At 40.3% G+C, this 18,229-nt stretch overlaps 1 protein-coding gene across 1 annotated transcript; it reads right to left on the bottom strand.

The window, feature by feature from the left end:
* Positions 1-8,915: 8,915 nt before the first annotated feature.
* On the bottom strand, positions 8,916-17,722 carry apbb1 (amyloid beta (A4) precursor protein-binding, family B, member 1 (Fe65)). The gene is made up of 14 exons (XM_034548282.1): positions 17,556-17,722; positions 16,256-16,914; positions 15,127-15,332; positions 14,983-15,042; positions 14,813-14,892; positions 14,644-14,710; positions 14,331-14,477; positions 13,501-13,628; positions 12,983-13,097; positions 12,772-12,856; positions 12,589-12,669; positions 12,329-12,444; positions 11,730-11,906; positions 8,916-11,500 (listed from the first exon to the last, which is right to left on the bottom strand). Exons 2-14 carry the CDS (start codon positions 16,890-16,892, stop codon positions 11,345-11,347), a joined length of 2,055 nt encoding a protein of 684 aa, XP_034404173.1. The 5' UTR covers positions 16,893-16,914; positions 17,556-17,722; the 3' UTR covers positions 8,916-11,344.
* Positions 17,723-18,229: the final 507 nt, after the last annotated feature.

The following is an 18,229-nucleotide window of genomic DNA, read 5'->3' as shown; positions in this document are numbered from 1 at the left end:
TGAAATTAAAGTACTTCACCAAATTGACAAGAAGCAGTTTAGGACCCAAATGCAGAAAAAGAGTTGAGATGGCAGCCGGTAGAGAACCAAGAGTATTACTGACAATAGCAAGTCAAAAAACAGACACATAACAGGATAATCAAACATGCAAAACACTCGGGAAAACAAGAAACACGGCGCCGACACCGGCAACAAAGGCAGACAACCTGACACTGACAAATGGAAACACAGATTAAATACACAAGAGGCTCATCAACTCAGGTTGAAACACAGGTGAGGAAGAAAACAGGTGTAAAAAAGACAAAGACAGGATGTGAAACCAAACACAGGACCCACGAAGCAGAGATCTTCAAACTAAACAGTAAATAAACCAAACCAAAGACCGAGACTGCAGTCGAAAAGTCAAAAGATGTACAATTCACTCGCGCTATATCAATAAAACTGTGATATATCAATATTTCCTTTTTGCAATCATGTAGATTCAACGGTTTGGTTATTTTTAGATTTTTGACAGCTTATTAATTTGTCGTAGGCCTACCTTGTTATTGTTTTTTTACTGATGCTTCTCGTTATTGAGAATGCTAATTTGTTCAGTGACAGTTTGTTGGATTTACTTTAAATTTTGTACTCATTTGTTACATGTTCGAAGTAAATAAATATATATAAAATTAAACAAAGTTATTGTCACTATATTCATATTCATCAACATGAATCCCATAAGTTTATGACGAAAATAAATAATAAATAATAGTTAAACTTTCGCAAGATAAGCATATCGTTTGTTTTCGTGGGCGGATGGTGAGTCACTTTAAATGTTGCTGCCGCTAGGAATTGTGGGGCGGCATTATCTTCTTTCCTTTAGTAAAGGAAGGTTCAATGTTTCCTATGCTAAAGGAGCTAAGAAAGGAAGCATTGAAGCACCTTTTTCTAGCATTTAGAGAATTCAAACAGCTCTTATCATGGCTGCCACTTAGCTACGTACGGGTCATTTCCCTCTGTTGTGAATTTTCCTCAGTTAAAAGAACTTTTCTTCTGCAGCCCATTAAACAAATAGGATTTAATCGATTGATAATGTTTATTTTTGATGCACCATTAGATTTGAGCAATAATAAAACTCTAAAACTAATACAACTTGGGAAGCACTGATGAAGTGGTCTCTATTACTGCGTTGCTGAATAAATGGGAGCCTTACATGCTTATATGCAGAATGTACAACTGGCAATAGAAGCAAGAAGTGCATTAAAGGTAAAGCTAGTGTTATTATATTTTTATTGTGAACAACTCAAGGCAATAAATCTATTAGTCTTTTTTTAAGAACTTTTCATCTTCTCCACACCTAAATGTTTGAAGAAACATGTCACAAATATATACTTTAAAGTAATTTCCTAAAATAGCTGACCACTGTAGTTTTTAGCAAATGTGATATAATCAATATCATATATCAAACAGGAGTAAACAGAGCATACAGAAGACTATTTTCAGCTGGAGATGAAAACACATTTGGTGGTGGAGGAAATTGACCGTTCGCCAAGCTCCGTCCCCCGCTGCTCCTCCATCAAGCTGTCGGGGCCACGCTATCATGGCGCCCACACAATCACTAACTGCACTCACTGAATAAATACTATCTAATTTTGGGGATAATAAAAGGGACTTCAGAGAAGAGAGAAGCAGACAGAAAGGTCTAAAATGTATGTTTTAAAAACACATAAATGCAGTGGATCCACCAGACCCATGAACACTGGCTGCACCACACGAGGGTCAAAGGTTATTTAACAGCGTAAAGGTGAACCAGCACATCACCTGGCAATCGAGACAGAAGCCAAGGGGATTTAGGAACAACACTTTTCAGGGTTTTCATTCACTGTTTCAATCATTAAAAAACAAACGCTGCGTATACATTCAGTATATACCTTCAGTAAATAGCGTAGCATAGAAGTCCTAATGCTAGTTGATCATGTGCTAAAGTAAAGCTTTCGCAACGTGTATCTTTTTCCAACTTTCCCGGGTAACAAGTATCATCACACATCATTTAACCATGACTAGCATAGTCGTTTAGTTGTAGCACCTCTGACAGAGCTGGACGATGCTAGGCTATGATTGGCCATTGGTCATGATGGCTTTAAAATAGAGCATTCAATAAGCATTTAGAGGTCTATAGAGGCTATCCTATTTTCTATATTTTTCTATATTTTCATCTATCATTCAAATTATAATAGTTAAAAAATACATTCCTTCCCTCAATTTTATTTGGATGGCAGCAGATATAGAGAGATATCTCACAACCTGGGCAGATAAAACCATAAAAATCAGTAAGATGAGTTATCAAAAGAAAAAAGAAAAAAAAGATGCTCAACTATGAATATAGTTAGTGTTGGTGACATATATTGTGCAAGGTTAAGATTGAATTTAATTCAAATTCAAATCATTTCAATTAGCTTTTTTGGATCTGGTTTACACCACTATCTGTCTTTTCTTGGAAATAACTAAATCTGGCCCTGCGTGACCTTTTCCGTCTCATCATTCCATCTCTGTAGATTTGTCAAATGTGGTCAGATTGCTTCCAGATTTCACACAATTTGATTTAAAGTCAGGACCCTTTGCAAACTCACTTTGGAACAATGGAAAGCACTACAACATAGACAAAACATGTTGGTTAATGTTACAATGCATGTGTTTGTAGACACACAAATACTACAATTATTGTAATTAAAGCCCTGAGACAAAACAGGCACAACACACTGAAGACTTGGCCAGGCTGACAACAACTGATAAACATGTGAACACAAAGCACATCACTATTATAGTCTAAATAATAAGTATTCAAGGTTTGAGAGTTCCCAGTGTTGACAAGAGCGAGCTAGAGGAAAGGCAAAGGGAGGACAGAAGAATGAAATCACAGCACTCTGTATGCAGGGGACTCAAGCGTGTTGGACTTTTGAGTCAGTCAGGTAATGGGAGAAATTGTGTCTGCTGCTCAGCTTATAAATCGCAGAGCTGGCAGTATTTATCTATGTCACAGACACTCCTGCTGGGAGATGGTCACGGTGAAATGACAATCAACAGCCTGGTCCTCCTCCCCTCAGCTCCCGCCAGGTCATTTCGCCACACAGACCCTCCTCTCGAAGGCAACATGTGAGGAGAAACTGATAAATATAAAGCAAGTTGAGAGCCGCCTGCTTCCGCCCTTTGCATTTGGGCAGTATTCCTGAGGTCATTTAAATGTATTTTGTCCACACCTAAAGGCAACTCAACTAAGACGCCTCTCGCTACATTCCTTGCAAAATATGAATGTATTGTATGCCAAAGTATTTATTCCTCCTGCATTTTTCATCTCCCAAATCAGGGGATAGGAGCTATTTCTAGTCTACCATCCTACACAATTGCCCTTTGGCTTTGTCGGTAACAGTCACACCTTTTTACCACATCTCCGAAGGATAGAATAGAGGAGACAGACGTGGGCATGTGGAAAAGGGCGGATGAAAAAACAGGACAGGAACACAGGGAGGTAACAATAGCTCGCAATTTCAGGCTTCATTGTAATTCCGCTCTCATCTCAGTCCCAAGTGACAAGTGGCAAGCCGCCCTGGATTCTAATCATTCCTGTTGTCAGATTGGTACCCCAAGTGAGATTGAGTCGATTGCTTGAACAAATTTGCAAAGTAACGATGCAATTTGCTGCAGTATGCCTTGGGAGGCTTTGGGCCATCAGATTGGTGGGGTCTGTGGAGAGATCTCGCCAGAGACCATGCTGGGAAGTTGTTGTCTTCTGAGAGAGACTTAAATTATTCTCACTCTTAATCTTCACACCTGTAAAACAAACTGTTTCATATCTGCGTTGGCTCGGTTTGACTGCAGCAACACAGCAGCTCAAGGAATTCTTTGGCATTTTATACAAACACACTTCTTTTTTTGTTGCCTCATTACCACGAGTTAGATGAGAAGATGGATACCACTCCCATATCTTAAATCTGTCCCAAGGTGACAAAATACACCGAGCACCTGTTCACTAATTAACAAGTTTGTTGTTGGTTTACTCTCCTATGTGCCATGCTATTTCTTAGCCGGGGGCAGAGAAATCAAATGTGTTGTTGTTGTATGTATGATCATACAATGTGTTTATTAAGGAGCTTCAGAGGTGCTGTTGGTGGATTGTGTTCCCTGCAGTCGGAGGCGGGCTCGATGTTTCGTACAATCAACGAGAAAAGCACATTTTTACTCCTTAAGTAATATGATTAATATGCAATGGGTTACAAGTTGAAAGGAGGAAACATTAACTCTGTTGAGTCTGAAACAACCTCTGCATCACTGAGTGTTTTATATTTATGTATAATGAGACATGTCATTATACACGATCATCACACAGTATGAACACATGAATTGACTGTCCGTCATCTCAAGTTGAATGATTCCACTGACATGGTATTGCACCAAACATTAAGACCATTCATTTCAGCACGGCAGTTGCTGTTTTTCATATAATTACTCTATTATTGAATTTGACAACTTTTAATATAATTGCCTGTTTGGAGGAGGGAGAGAGGGGGAAGAGAAGTCTTGGAAACAAAAGGACTCGTCATATTGACATCTTGGAGGCATTTCCGTTCATGAATTTCTGGCAAACAGGTCTATGAGAAACTCTAACGAGATTTGTAACTGGTGGGAAGATCAATTGAATATTTGTCAAACAGGCACATTGTTCCCCACATTGCTCGTTTCTCTCTCAAGAATAAAACTAATCAAATATAATAAAACTACAGAAAGAATGATCGTAGCCAAAGTCAGCGTGCGTTGAGTAGTAAGCGTGTTATTGTTGTTGCTCCACAGAGTTGAAAGAGCCTCACACATATTCATCAAGCATCCTAACATCCCCCGTGTTTCATTTGGCGTTTTCCTTATTTCCTAACAAGATTTCATATTCATGTTTTGTGGTTTGTACACTTTTTGTTCTAGTTTTCTTTGTTTTTTTCCTTCAGTGCAGCACTTTGTAACTCTTGTTTTCATGGACGGCCGAATGGTGCGTCACTTTTAATGTTGCTGCCCCAAGGAATTGTGGGGCGGCATTTTCTTCTTTCCTTTGGTAAAGGAAGGTTCAGTGTTTCCTAGGCCAAAGGAGCTAGGAAAGGAAACATTTACTCAAGTACAGTGTTGAACTGCTTGAATATTTCCATTCTGTGATACTTTGTACTTTAACTGAGCAACATTTTATAGGTAAATATTGTGTCTCTTTCACAACATGCTAAACAATACATGACATATTAATCTGTATCAACAATAATCTGTTATATATCACAGAGGGGCTTTTACTTTTAACAATTTAAGTTGTATCTTGTAACGTAAACCATAACGTCTACAATCAAACGGCCACATTGTTTGATTGACATGACTCAATGCTTAATCATGATCACCACGTCTTTTTTGGTGTATGAAGATTGAATCCAGATTTCTGCAACACTTTCCTGTCATATTTTAACCCAGACACCAATACAATATTTGGCTAATCACGTTTACAGTTCAGAGCAGTATTATAGACATATCTATACATATATAGTATACTCTTTTGCTTGCAAAGTAAAATCCAGTGGGTGAAAAAGTGAAACAAATAGGATTGTTGAGATCATATTAATAACCTCTTTTCCAAATCTCTTGTATAGCAGAGCCCAGTTCTCTACTTGTACGTATGTTTTTTAATCCAGGACTTTGACCTGCTATTGAGTATTATTACACTCTCGCTCAAGCAAAGGAGATAAATACCTCTGATGGTCTTTCTGTGCACGGCTCTGTGAGTGAATTCTTAAAATACAAGATTATGACGTGTATGGTTTAGGGTCACACCACCACGCGCTGCATGCTACCGGACAGCAGTCAGTAAAGACAGGACTTCCTCTCATTTTGCCGTGTGCACTGAGCTGCTACTTAACTGTCCCTGAGCTGCAGGAATCGCTGGAGGACCACTGGAGAAATGATTATCCAGACACCAGTGGGCTGCTGTCTGCTCCCACTGGCAAAGCAATCACCGTGTTATTTGGGAGCGAATGAATTGCTGAAAATTTTAAGATTAGACCACTTAATCCCTAAATGAATGGCTCACGGCGTTGACAGAGATTGTACCAACATTTGTGTCTTGCGGCCGTCTTGTCGTTTATCCTCCAACACCTCACGTCACTCCAGTTTGTTTTATATATCTCTGGCTTTTTATAGGACTGTGGAAGCAGTAATAGTTTTTTTTATGAAACTCCCTGTAGTAATAGCGTAAAAAGTGTTATCCTCTCCTTTGGTTTTTCTTTGTTGCTGTTCCAACTCCATGCCTTCACACATGTCCTGGGGCTGTGTTTGATTTGCTGTGGTCCTGACCACTCAGTGGTGTCGTCTCCGATTACCAGGAAGCCCAGATCTCTCCAGAAGTGGGCAAAACAAAACAAAAGAAAGCAGCAAAAATGGTCACGTGTAAGCCGTGTTGAAATAGAGGCTGCAGAGGATATGAGATTATTGTTCAAAGAAGTGTATTCTTGCAATCGGAATCAGTCAGAAAAGGCTGCGCCCTACAGGGATTGCCATCATCTCTCTCAGACCTTGATACCAGGTTGAAGACGGAGCTTGCACTCGCTCTTTTATCTAGCCTGAGATTGGTGATTTGATTGAAGAGCTCAGCAGAGGAAGCGCAACTCCCCTCCTCCTCACCGAGAGGAAAAGCAATGTTCCACAAGACTACACATTCATTACTCAAAATAAATCTCCATTAAACAAATGCCATAAGCATAATTAGGCTATAGGAATAATTATAATTGTGATTAGTTTCTCCATGGGCCGACCTATGTAAATCGTGATTGACACCCGGCAAAATCGGAGTGCATAAATCAGGCTTCAGAGATACAGAGACTCACACTGCGCGACAATAACATGCATTCTGGATACAGAGCGGACAAAGGGATTTAGGGCATAGGTGGCTGTAAACATGACACCACTGCACACTTGTCATCAATGCACACTATTGTATGTTTTTTTGTATAAGGAATACAATAAATTGTCAAAGAATGCATTACATTGCACAGAATTACGGATGACATCTTCAGTTTTGGTTGCAGCCGTTTGTCTAGTTCTTTTGATATAAAATATATACAGACCTTTCTGAAACAGCGGTAACAAAGCAAAACAGCAAGATGCATACATTGGATAATTTAATTCAAACAAGAGTCAACCTGTGTCCCAATTGCATACAACATGAACAGCACATACTTCATTTCATAGTATAATGTGTTTGCAGTTGGCATATAAGAAATAAACCGACTCAACTGTTTTCTAGGATAGAGCAACAAAGGGACATACAACTGTGATTCCTCCACAGTGTATTTTCTTTCAGCACCATCAACAATTAGTTGGTTTTCCACCTGTTATTAGCTCCGCCTCTTCATTTGTGCCTTGCATTGTGGGATAATAATGTCCATCAACAACAGGTTCAAACATTAGGAAGTAAAAACACTTCATACACAGAAATTATTTAGAATCAGTATCATATATATTTATATTAAGAGTCTACAGGCATGCTAGTAGTTATCTGAGGAAGTCCTGAACTCAGTGCACTCAATGACTATGTTGTTTAGCAGGTATAATGTCTACCATGTTTATCATCTGGAGTTAGGGTGGCATACTGTTTACTGACACAGGAAAATTCAGGGAATCAATCTGTGGGCTTCATCATCTGGGGACCATGAATGTCTGCAAATAATCTGGGGCCAATCTATTCAGTAAATGTGAAGAAATGTAAGTGTTGGACCAATATTGTCATCCCTAAAACTATGTCACGAGCATTACTAAAAACACAAAAAGGCTTGTGAGAGCATCTCACCAACGTGGAAAAGAAAAATACGACGAATACAATTGGATTAGAGAGATTATGTTACATTATGATGGCATTGATTCCGCAGTCGAGAGAACTGCCAGAGTTGTAAATTATTTCTCACGTCTTTCCAGACAATTTAATGTCTGGAAAATTGATTTAAATGTTACAGAAACAAATCTGTTTCAATAAGACCAAAACACAATAACGTTCATAAAGGTCATTGCTGGACTGCATTGATTGGAGTGATGTGTACCTAATAAACTGACCACCGAGTGTAAATGTGAGCTGTACTCTTTCAAGAGATGGTAGAAATGCACACGTCGACTCTTGTGTTATAAACCTGAGCTTTATTTGCAGTGAAGCTTAATAAAGAAGCATTCACTTTGGTTTTAAAATGCAGCGCTGATATGTTTAACACACATGATGCAACAGGACAGACTATGGCAGTGGACTTGGATACGTTTCATCTCAGCCAATAAGTGAAATAGCGCAGAGGGCCTCGTCTCGCTCTTCAAAAGGAAGCGATTAAGCATCAGCCTTTATCTGCTCTGGATGCTGCTGGCAGGGCAGTCCTGATATTTGTGCGGAGATGGTGAAGCAAATTATAACCAGTCTGCCGCCGCTGCGGATTCCACTTGATGTGCACCTTTCATCTCCAAAAGCCACCTCTTAGGGAAACAATAACCAGCCCCACCCATCCTTTTGAACTCACCGGGTGGGGGCAGCAGTGCCGATATGAAGTGAACATTGATTTCACCCCCCCTCTTTTTGTTATTCTCTGCAAGGCTGGTCTGTCAATACACATGTAAAACCAGTGTCAGCGGGTTTAATGCATATGCAAAAGAGCCAGAAAGGTAGTGTGTGGCTTCTTTTACATTTTAATGGAAAAGCTGGAAATGACAGATAAAGCCATTAATACAAAATGGAAAAAAGAACAAAAAAAACCCCCAAAGGAGACATCTTCAGGCTATAGGATCCACCCCTCTCCTCTAAGGAAACCCATCTCTTCAGACCCACATGGCTTCACACAACCCAAAGGAAATCTGCCACGATATTAAAAGACCACAAGTTAAACAGGTATGATATGTTCACATTTATTGTGCAGTGACTTTTATATACACACATTTTATACACCTAATTTACATGAACAGAAATAAATTAATCTGCTAATGTTCTTGAACTCATCTGGCTTTAATGTTGCCACTGACTGGACACAGCTCGCTCTGAAAAAGCAAAAATAATTCCAAGTGACACATGACATGGCCGTAATATGAGTCAATGTAGACTAATTTTCATTAGTGTTATATCTTACACATATAAAGAAGCAGTTGGTAAGAGTTTTAGTGTTAGTGATAACTTCAAAAATGTTAAAAACATCTATAGAGAGAAATTATTTTGAAGAAAGGCCAGTCGTCACAAAGCATTGTATTGCTTTCAAAATTGGTCGACAAGGTCCAACAATAAGGTCAACAGTGCAGACTGCATGACAGCTTTATAGCTGGGAATCTGTCTCAGAGAACAGTGTCACACTTCTCGTTTCTACGTTTCAAACATGGAATATAGCTTTTTTCTACACTTTTGAGGAACCGTCTGATTTCAACTTCTTTTAAATATAAAAATACAACCCTGGTAGCAGGTTAATGAGAATTAATCAAAATGATCTCAAATGGCTTTAATTTTAGACCATAGATGTCTCATTACGCACCAGTTACACCAACACAAAGTCCTTCTTTTTAACATCAGTGTTATCCATTAAGACACCAGTTTCATAGATGCATTTTTGTCTTTTAAATACAAAGTTGTATTTGTAATGCATGTCTATACATTACTTTTCACAATATCTGTTGTAATTTAATTGAATGCTGTGGGTTTGTCTTATTGTGTATCTCTTATGGAGTGGAATCAGTTAGCCTGAGGATATCTATTAAGTAGCTACCAATGTCTCAACGTGGCCAAACAAATGCCCTGCAGAGGTCAACATTACCAAAGAATCTTACAAACTGCATCTTTAACCTTAGAGATGACTATTACTATTGCGCTACATACATACAGTATTTATCACTGACAGACACACAAAGATAAAATACAACTTGGCTAATTAGTGTTTTCTTTATAAAAAAGTAAATCTAACGTGAATGTCATCTTAATGTGTACATTGTAATGAGGGGAAACAATAAAAAATACATTAACTGGAGTGGCCAGGGCCCACAAATGTCAAAATGTGGCCAAGGAAAAAGCAAAAATGTAAACCACTGGAGAAATCATATCTAGGTGTCCCACATACACAAACTGTAAATACAAACATTAACCTGCTCTCATCTTTTCAGTCTGAAGGAACTAACAGGAAGTCTAACGCTCTACTGCTAGCTTATGATAAACACTGACACCAACTAGAGTGACATGCCTATGCAACACGAAACAACACATCGACTCCAGCCTCCTCTTACCATACGGAAACACAGAGAAAGAATTTACAGGATACATTGATGGGTCTTAAGCACTACACTGCTGCGAGCAGCAAGAACTCTAAGCTATCAAAACATGCAGCTTGTGGTGAGTTTCTACTATTCAGTAGTTGTTGGTGAGAAATGGCTGTGTGAAAACCCAGAGTTTGTATTTTTTATTACAATTATTTCTATGACAAGATAATGATCTTCAACATGGCTCTGTTGTTCCATTAGCCTCACATCCAATCCAGCCAGACTCTCTCATTAAAGTGAACAAATAAACCACAAGGCAGCCACCGCATCACCACACCATACAGGAACATCTGATTATTGCACAGTAGCACTGAACTTGCAAATGTTCATGCAGAATGTATGAGACACTCAAATCAGTGGTTGCACACTACGTGACAGATGACCGTAAAGCTCTTTGGAAGACGAAAATAAATTGTTGGGGAGGGTCTGGGCCATAGAACTACATGGCACTGAGACCACTGAGACGCCGCTTATGTTACAACCTAAGGTGGTGGAGGGAGAGAGAATCAATATGAGGATTCTTAACAACGACTGTGTTGCAGTACCTTGTTTAAAAATGTAAAAAAGGAAGAGCGTTGGAAACAGGAAAGAGACCATTTCTGAGAGAGAATCTAGCAAGCTCTTTTTCAAGCTCTTTTTCAAGCTAATTCTAGCGTCTGTATGTAAATATATTTTACATCCATATCCAACATTCATAGCATTGTTTCTGTTAAAACACAAAAATAGTTAAGACTCACAGAAAGAATCCCAGCAAAGAAAACAAAAAGAATTGGAGGCCAGGGTTTCATTTGTTTAGAGACGGGAGTTTAAAAAGGGGGTATTAGGTAAAAGCCAAAAAGGGGAATAAATGCAATCTTTTCACACATGTATTTTCCTCAAACTATTCCACACACCAGACTAGTGACTAGACAAGTAAAACGGTCATAAGGCGAAACTGTGGGAGAAAGATGAGGGGGGAGTGACAATGAGACGCGGCTGTGGTGATGGACCTTGTGTTTAATGGACTGTCGACCATCTTCACTCCAACTCAAGGGGATTGAGGGCCTGACCTGTAGCTCTTAAAGCTGCCCAGCAGACTCTGCACCCCCTTCTTGACCCGTCGAGCCACAGAGTCAGCAGGAACAGTAGGCAGGCAGGAGGCCAGGCTGGGCGGACGTGCATCTAAACATTTCTGGTAACGAAGCTATGAAAAGAAAACACAAACAGAGTAAATGGTGTATTACAGACACTAGACTAAACTCACACTGTGTTGTGCATTTAAACAACGGTGACTCTCATTACTGCAAACAAACTTTGCTTTCCACTTTGGGACACAATGAAGTGACGTCTTTGCTTGTTCAGAAATAACTTTAAAGTAATTTACATCTCTCCAACTGCATGGCTTGCATCTCATGTTTTTGTTTAGGACTCACCATGCAGGCAGCCTGCACAGCCTCGCTCAGACTAGCTGCGTTGGGTTCACACCAAAACATGTGACAGGTGTAATCTTGGGGCCCCTCTGACATGATGAAAGCAAACGCGTGGACGTCCTTTCCCACACCCATGAAAGACAGGAAGCGCACCCTGCACTCGGACAGCACCTCCTCACTCTGAGATTAGAAATGGACATGACGTTTAGCATTTTCACAGTTTGCAATGTTCCATGTCATCCCAAGACCTTAAAGAAGTATTTTTTTTTTTTTTAACTGTAATTTAATGCTGTTAAACAATAATATTTTAAAAGGTTTACTTATGAGACATTTATACGGATACACAAAAAAAACATAAAAGACATGTTTAACCAATCTCCAACTGTCGGAAGTATACAACGTTCCCAAGGAGAAAAAACAACTGGAAAAGGTCAATCACAGTGGATCCACTCAGATTTGTGAGATTTAAAGTTATGTCAAAGCTGTACGACAGCAGATAAAGTCCACAGTAATGCGTGAATATTATACACTGAAACATATTGCTTACATCCCATCATTCCTCTCTAGTTCATGTCATTCATGTTCAGTTAGCAGTCTGTTACCTGTTTTGAAAGTATTGTGAGGGTGGCTGGAGCAATATCCACTGAGACCGGAGTCCAGTCACTTGTATCTTTGCCCTTAATGGCTGCCTCAAGCGTGTCGTTGATTATATCCATACCTGAGAAATGTGTACATCAGAAATACACAGAAGCACAAAGTCACAAATCATAGTTGTGATCAGGACACAAAAAGTAAAAATATACTGGCACAGCCAGCTTAAATGATTAGATAAGCCACTATATATTTAAAGGTGTTTTCTTACCAACTGGCTTAGCCACAGCCTCACAACCAAGGTAATAAACATGGAACTGGTAGAAGAGTTCATTTTTTGGAGCAGGAAACTCTGTTAAAAAAAGGAGGAAGAATTAAGTGATCTATATACACACACACACACACTTTGAATTATAAGGGCATTCAATAGGCCCTAAAAGGTACTTTGCTTTACCTTCAATAGGGATGACCACAGGGTTACTCAGGTCAGAGCTGAGCCTGCTCACCCCTGGCTTGGTCGCCTTTCTCTCCATCATTATCTTAAGTCAAATTAAGGGATCGAAAATTGTAAATTTGTGAACGTCAAGTCAGGAACACATGGTTCATTATGAAGCAAGATAAGATGAATTCATAATGAAACAACATTCAATCCAATTGTGGCCGACCTTTGAGCACATCTCATGTAGACTGGTGGCTATGTTCTTGGCAGGCGAGTCACAGCGGAAAACATGACACTTCAGAACTTGAGTCAGGTTGTCTCGAGCCACATAAGCAAAATCCCTGCAGATGAAATCAAATGGAAAAGGTTACATTTACATATTGAATCGTTAAAACAACATCATCTGTGAGCCAGTTTGATCCAAGCACACACACTTATATATACATTTTTACAACTTTAAAAAAAGATAGTAATCATTAATGTGTACCTTTCCCTGTGTAAGGTTGGAAATGCAGCATGAAAGAAAAACACCATTGTTAGAGTGCAGTGAGACAAGAAGCAGGCAGAAGCAGTCTGGGTTGTTTGTTTGCAATGTTCTTAACAATCCAGCAGAGGGCAGCAGTGCGTAATATCACAATTTAAAAAAAAATGACAATCACATATGAAATAGAAGTGGCCTATGATCAAAAGAAGCCTTTTTGAAGCATGGGTTGTTAATTGTTATTTTGATTGGTGGATTCTGACCTGCCATTGTCTCTGCCAACACCCCAAACACGGATGCTGCCAATGGGCTGAGCATGGAGCAGAGTCTGACCCAGCGGGTCGATCAAGTTCATGGTGTCGTTCTCCAGGACCATCAGCATATCCTTACCCTGTACACACACACACACACACACACACACACACACACACACACACACACACACACACACACACACACACACACACACACACACACACACACACACACACACACACACACACACACACACACACACACACACACACACACACACACACACACACACACACACACACACACACACACACACACACACACACACACACACACACACACACACACACACACACACACACACACACACACACACACACACACACACACACACACACACACACACACACACACACACACACACACACACACACACACACACACACACACACACACACACACACACACACACACACACACACACACACACACACACACACGTCAACTAACTGGGCTTCTATTAAGTAAACATATCTATGCATTAGTATGCCGTTCAACCTTTAAAGTATTTTTCTTCTATTCAAATATGAACTATTCTATGAAAACTTTTCTTAACAACCTAAAAATACCTGCAATTATATTCCCATTTTTCCAATGGATGAAGGAACGTCAATCACTCACTTTGTTTCGCAATAACCACCAAATTGAAGCTTTTTATGTTTAGACGGCGTACAAATGTAATAATCTGTGTGAACTTTTATCTTTTCAAATGTATCTACATCAAAGAAGACATTACAGGAATTGCCGTTGTCTGTGAAACTCAGTTAAATCCCCTCACCTCTCCCCAGATGCCGGCAGTGTCATGAAGGTTGTGTTTGTGATAAGAGAGCTGCCTGATGCAGTTGTTGACAGCAACGCTGCTCTTGCCAGGTACCATGTCCTCCTCAGACATCTCCACCCAGCCGAGGGAACGCACTGCAAAACACTGACAACACAAATATGCAGCACATTAGCGCAAAACAAGACAGCACAGGGAAAGTGAGGAACAATGAAGGTAGGACTGGGTGGAAACTGGTGTGATCCTCACACCACCAATAATGTCTGTAGACATTACCACTGTAGACATTACCACTCTTTCAACAATAAATTACCTTAGTTTCCAAATCTGTGCAGAGTGGAGCGAGCTTCTCCTCTTCCTCGGACTGGGGGAAATTGTAACTACAATGAGATAAGATAAGATAAGGATAAGTAACAGAAATAGAGTAAGAACAGGTGATAATACACTAACTATTAAGTAATCCAAAAGCTTTCTCAGCATACTTCAGGTTTATGGATGCATAGCGTAGAGTTGCCCCTTCAAACTCCTTCAGACTTTGATCAGATGCAACCTCAGCCTCCTCCTGTAGACACAGTAAACAATGGATTTGTTTACACAAACCCATACTTTATGTATTTTGAGTACACCAAATTACATTCATGCCACAACTTACATTCCACAGTTCCCCTTCCCCGACTCCTTCATCTGTGCTGGAAAGATGAGCCCAGGATTCCTGGCAAATGTAACAGGAAATATTAGTGTCTATAGACTCAAATGGTATTTGCCTCCATCCAAGCGTATGTGCGTTAGACCTCACCTCAGTCTCCTCACAGGGCGTAGTCTCCAGGGACATAGTCGAGGACATCATGGAGTCGCCAACTCTACCCTGGGGTGAAGGAGGCTCCCACTGGGTGGTGCCTGTGGGGATGTGCCAGTAGTATGTGCCTGATGTATCTCGAACCCTCATCCATCCTGAAGGCAGGTCCGTGTCGGTCTCAAAGGCACTAGAATCCCAAAAGGACTCTAAAGGGCAGGGAGCAAAGGAGAAACGGACATTGTTTAATGTCTGGTTGAAAACGACAAGAAACATGACAAAGACAGGTTCTGTTAATTTAAAATGTGAAAGTAGTAAAGTATGGTGTTTGACAATCGGACAAACTGAAATGTAATCTTCTTTACAAACTTAACCAATAACCACAGCAACCTTGTGTTGCTTGATTACTAAAATATAATTCTGCTGAGATTAATAACTATACTACTACTATAATATTAATGAATACTTATACTGATCAAACAAGATTGCGCTGTCATCACAAATCAAAATGTTTGACCTGAATCACCAACTCCACATTGCACAAAAAAAGAGCATGAAAATTGTATCTAATGCATAGATTTGATTTTTTTCTCTCCACTCTACCACACAGATTACGATAATAATTAATTGGAAGACATTCCAGATTTATCTGTAATTTGTTTGAACAATCTTGTAGTGAAACAGAGAGCCGTTGGCTCTTTCTGTGAGCATTTCAAGTCTAAAACTAATTGAAAGTACTGAATCTGAAAGAAAAGGGCGCTTTTATCGGTGACCCTTCCCTTGTAGTCTCCCCTTTTCAGCATTTATAAGCAGTATACAAACCTTTAATAACTGGTTTCTAGCACACTATAATGTAGTTAGGAATTATAACTCCTTGTCATTCACTGTTGTCCGTTTATACACAAGCCTCCACTTATGGGTGCATCACCAAAAAAGTTATAGTTGTTGTTAAGCACATTAATAATAAACACTAAGTTACAACTACATTATAGTGTGTTGTAATGGTCTGTTGTTTTCGTGCATCTTGTCGTCTGTCTGGGCTGCGAGACCCAACTGCTCATTCCAGCATGTCAACTATGGTATTATGGCATACATTGTGGCCTGAACAGCATCTCCATGTACTTCTATATACCTCTGTTGCCATTTGGAGAGCTGTCAGCTGGGTTGTCCTGAGAAAGTGCAGGCCAGCTGGATTCCTCATCATTTGGTGTCCCGTTCATGTTGGAGAACAGGAGGCAGGCATTTCTCCCAACGACACCACTTTCTTGCTGAGACTCCACATCAATCGGTTCTTCTGTTGCCGTCTCTCCTCTGATAACACCTGATGTTTCTTCATCTTCCTCTGATGTGTTATCCTTCTCTTTAGCATCTTCTTCTCTTTCTTTCTCTTCTGTAGACTCCAGAGTATCGATGAGCAGCGGCTGGTTAAGGATGTTCTTGGACTCCTCCTGACTGAGACCAGGGGTCATTGCTATCTTGGGAGACTTGGTCTGCTCCTCGTTCCCCTGTTGTTCTTCCTGAGTGGTGTTCTGGTGAGGGAAGTCATCCTTGTTCCCATTCTGACTGATGTTGCAGTTGTGGTCCTGGTCCTGTTGGTTCTCAGCTACTTTCCGCAGCTGGTTCTGGCCTTCTTTGACCCACTTGGCATTGTTGCCAGTGGACTCCTGGTCGCACCAGAGGCTGCTGTCATTCAGCTTGTTCTTCAGCTCTTCGTCTTGTTTTTGTTTGTTCACAACGTATGGCATATCTTCATCATCAAGGCCACCCATGTTAACTTCCCATGTAACAGCGCTGATGGAGCAAGAGGGTGAGATGTGTTAGCAATACCGTCGGCAGGCAAGCGGTAACAATGGTGAGGTTAAGACAGATATTCTCATGAGCGTTCAGACACATGTACAGTGTCTGTTGGCTACAGATAGATTACGGAGTTTAAACAAGGCCTATCTATAGATAAAATATCGTAGTTACATCGTCTGTACGCTAAAGCAGCTAGCTCGTCACATTACAATCTGGAGGCAGAAGTATGTTTCTTGTTAGTCAATTCCGGGTTGGCCTTCACCGCCTTTACTTTCACTGTTGGATTGCTCCGCCGAATATGACACGCACTTCAGCCGACTCGCCTTCAATTTGACAACGCGACCTTTTTCTATTTGGTATTGAGCTCAATATCGAGCCAGTCAAGAGCCCAGCGCATCATTCTTAGATTTAGTCTGCTGCATGTGAACTAAAATCCGGTTCTACAAGCAGCCTGCGTACCGAAACACACCAATATTAATAGCATGGCCGCAGCTGGAAATAACGGGATCCACCCGCCACTGTCACCGTAGTCATCTTGGCTAGGCTACCGTTAGCTCCTCGGCTAGCTAACGGTCACTAGCAGCAACATCCCAGCGACGCGCTTTATCGAGCTTATGTTAAGGATGTCCACTTACCAGCTCCACTAGAGCTCCTGTCGTCGAAATGTGCTGGACTGTACGAGCCAACTACATATTTCCATAAATCGTGAGGACTGACTTCGTTTGTAGATGGTGTTTTCTGGCGATGGAGGGCGAGTCTGCGTCACCGGGCTACGTCACGGCCAGAGCTCGCTGCTGCCACTCACACAGAGCAGGAGGAGGCCTGCTGAATTAAAGTGGACTTTTCCCGACCATATTTGGGGTATATTGATCCGGTGCTTCATGTATCATCATCTGTAAAGCATAATTAATATATTTCGTGCCAGCAGCAATATCTGAAATACACAATACTGTTGACAGGCTGTGGAAACATCTCTTTAGTTTGTGTTTATGCTTTTCTAAGGGGACACTTGCTCTGTTTCAGCCATGGTGGTCATTAGACGACGGATAATTTGACCTCTGACCCTCTGGAAAACTGGCTTGGTTACTTTATCAAAATGTATAAAAGATTTACGCATCTAGAATAATAGCTTATTATAAAGTAAGAAACTCACCAGTTAGATTCTTCATAACTTTGCAGCCTAATAATGTTCTTAATAATGACAAATATATGATCTATAAAGCATAATGAAATTATTTATGTTCATCATTTTTTTTAAATCTGTAGACATAAGTAGTACCAAAATATTCAACACAAATATATATTTTAG

The sequence above is a fragment of the Cyclopterus lumpus genome, chromosome 13 (assembly GCF_009769545.1).
Source record: "Cyclopterus lumpus isolate fCycLum1 chromosome 13, fCycLum1.pri, whole genome shotgun sequence".
Taxonomy (NCBI): domain Eukaryota; kingdom Metazoa; phylum Chordata; class Actinopteri; order Perciformes; family Cyclopteridae; genus Cyclopterus; species Cyclopterus lumpus.
The sequence above is the reverse complement of the archived record's forward strand: the minus strand, read 5'-3'. Positions and strand labels throughout refer to the sequence as shown.